At 37.0% G+C, this 1,987-nt stretch overlaps 1 protein-coding gene across 1 annotated transcript; it reads left to right on the top strand.

Moving 5' to 3' along the window:
• Positions 1–222: 222 nt before the first annotated feature.
• On the top strand, positions 223–1,091 carry LOC108565491 (neuromedin-U receptor 2-like; the record flags this gene model as incomplete). Its single annotated transcript, XM_017924996.1, has 1 exon — positions 223–1,091. A coding segment is annotated over exon 1 (745 nt), but the record flags the coding sequence as incomplete, so codon positions are not given.
• Between the last annotated feature and the right edge of the window lie 896 nt (positions 1,092–1,987).

Here is a 1,987-nt window from a genome sequence, read left to right as displayed (position 1 = left end):
AAATGAAGCAAATAACTTGAGTTACATAATTTTCGGAATGTTTTTGTGAATTAGTGTTTAAAAGACTAATAGGTTTTTTTAAGACAGAAAGTAATTATTTGTGAGTGGATGGATTTATGGAAAGAACGGTAGAAAATAATTGATGTGGTGAACTGTGGAAACGGGCATTGTTTACGGTGGAAACGCATGCGTTTCGGGAGTTTTTGAGAGGATCGCGTCGGATTTCTCGTCGACGAAGGGGCAAACTGTTCGCGATGCCTGAGCGGCCTGTTTGAAACACGAAGCGCGCGTTTTCCGTGCGCCCGAACCGTAACAAAAATCGCGTTGAAAACAAAGATCTTAAGAAATGGAAGGATTGGTAAGGAGCGAAGAGGAGGAGGCCTTCGACTTGTACGGCCCGAAACGTGACAACCTCTTCATCGTCATCCCGATAACAGTGATCTACGTGATCATCCTTCTATCCGGACTAATCGGAAACATCAGCACCTGTGTAGTGATTTCAAGGAACAAATCCATGCATACCGCCACGAACTATTACCTCTTCAGTTTAGCCATTTCGGATTTACTCCTTCTCGTTTCCGGATTACCGCCGGAGATTTACTCGATGTGGTCCAGGTATCCGTACATCTTCGGAAACACCTTTTGCATCCTGCGAGGACTCTTCGCTGAGACTTCAGCTAACGCCACTGTCCTCACGATCACCGCTTTCACCGTGGAACGATACGTGGCGATATGCCATCCGTTTCTTTCGCACACCATGTCGAAACTGTCCAGAGTCATCAAGATAATCCTGCTGATCTGGTGCATAGCCGTAGGCTTCGCCATCCCGCAAGCCATCCAGTTCGAAGTATCCGAAGACATCGAAGGTAACTCTCACACATCCATGTGCCACATCCTCAGCCCCCTCATGGAGTACTCCTTCGACATCTCCACCCTCGTCTTCTTCGTCATCCCCATGACCTTAATCACCGTTCTCTACGCTATGATCGGCCTCAAACTGAAATCCTCGACGATGGTCAGCAACCAGATTTCTTTGGCAGGAGTTAATAAACTGCAGGCGCAATCATCTCGCAGAGTCCTCAAAATGCTTGGTAAGTTCAACATTTCCAATAAATTAAATATTCAAACATACTAATTTTAATATATGCACCAATTACAATTTATTTTTTTTTAATTGTTTACACGTGCAAATTTTTTTTATAACCGTAAACAAATTAGAATTCTCATATCATTTCGCTAAATTATTATTTTTTTCAATACCCCTTTCTTAATGACTAGTTAAATTCTACTAGTTAATTAAAAGTCAATACAAAAAAAAATTTTAATTAATTGTAAAGAAATTCTCCATAATTATTAGTTAATAATTAACAATCAACAAGTTAATTAATAAATTCCTCACAAACAAATCGATTTCTGACAATTTTTTGTGTTGAAACTGAAGATAAAACAAATTTAAAAAAAAAATTGCAAACAAATATGTTTTAAGTAAAAATTCCAACGGGATTAAATTTCGCTCGAATTTTTGTAGGAAAAGGATTGACGGGAATGTTTATTTCAAGGACTAAATGAGTAAAGAGAAAAAAATATGTGGTTGGACACAAAAAATAAAATCTCTTTGCATGTGAAAGAGCGACCGGATGAAAGGGAAAATTTGAATATGTATAGGATTGCGTTGGAAAAAGAAAAAATCGTGTATTATTGAAATTGCTGCCGGTTTTTGTGCAAAATGCGTAAATAATAACGTTCAATTTGCAATTATGCTTCACCTTACTATCTCCTTTTTTTATGTTCGCGCTGATGAGGCGAGTTTCGAGGATGTTACGATTATAATTTATAAATAAAACATCATTACACGAACATAAACTTTAAATAGTTTGCTTTAAATTTAGTCTAGACTTTAATAGTTTTACACAAATGAAATCAAGTTTTATATATCCAATTATTGTTTTATTTTTGTATGTAATTTTATATAAATGTATGTTTTGAA

This window comes from Nicrophorus vespilloides, unplaced genomic scaffold (genome assembly GCF_001412225.1).
Source record: "Nicrophorus vespilloides isolate i.1.1-1 unplaced genomic scaffold, Nicve_v1.0, whole genome shotgun sequence".
Classification (NCBI taxonomy): Eukaryota; Metazoa; Arthropoda; class Insecta; order Coleoptera; family Silphidae; genus Nicrophorus; species Nicrophorus vespilloides.
Note: the sequence above shows the minus strand (reverse complement) of the source record. Positions and strands in the feature narration are given on the sequence as shown.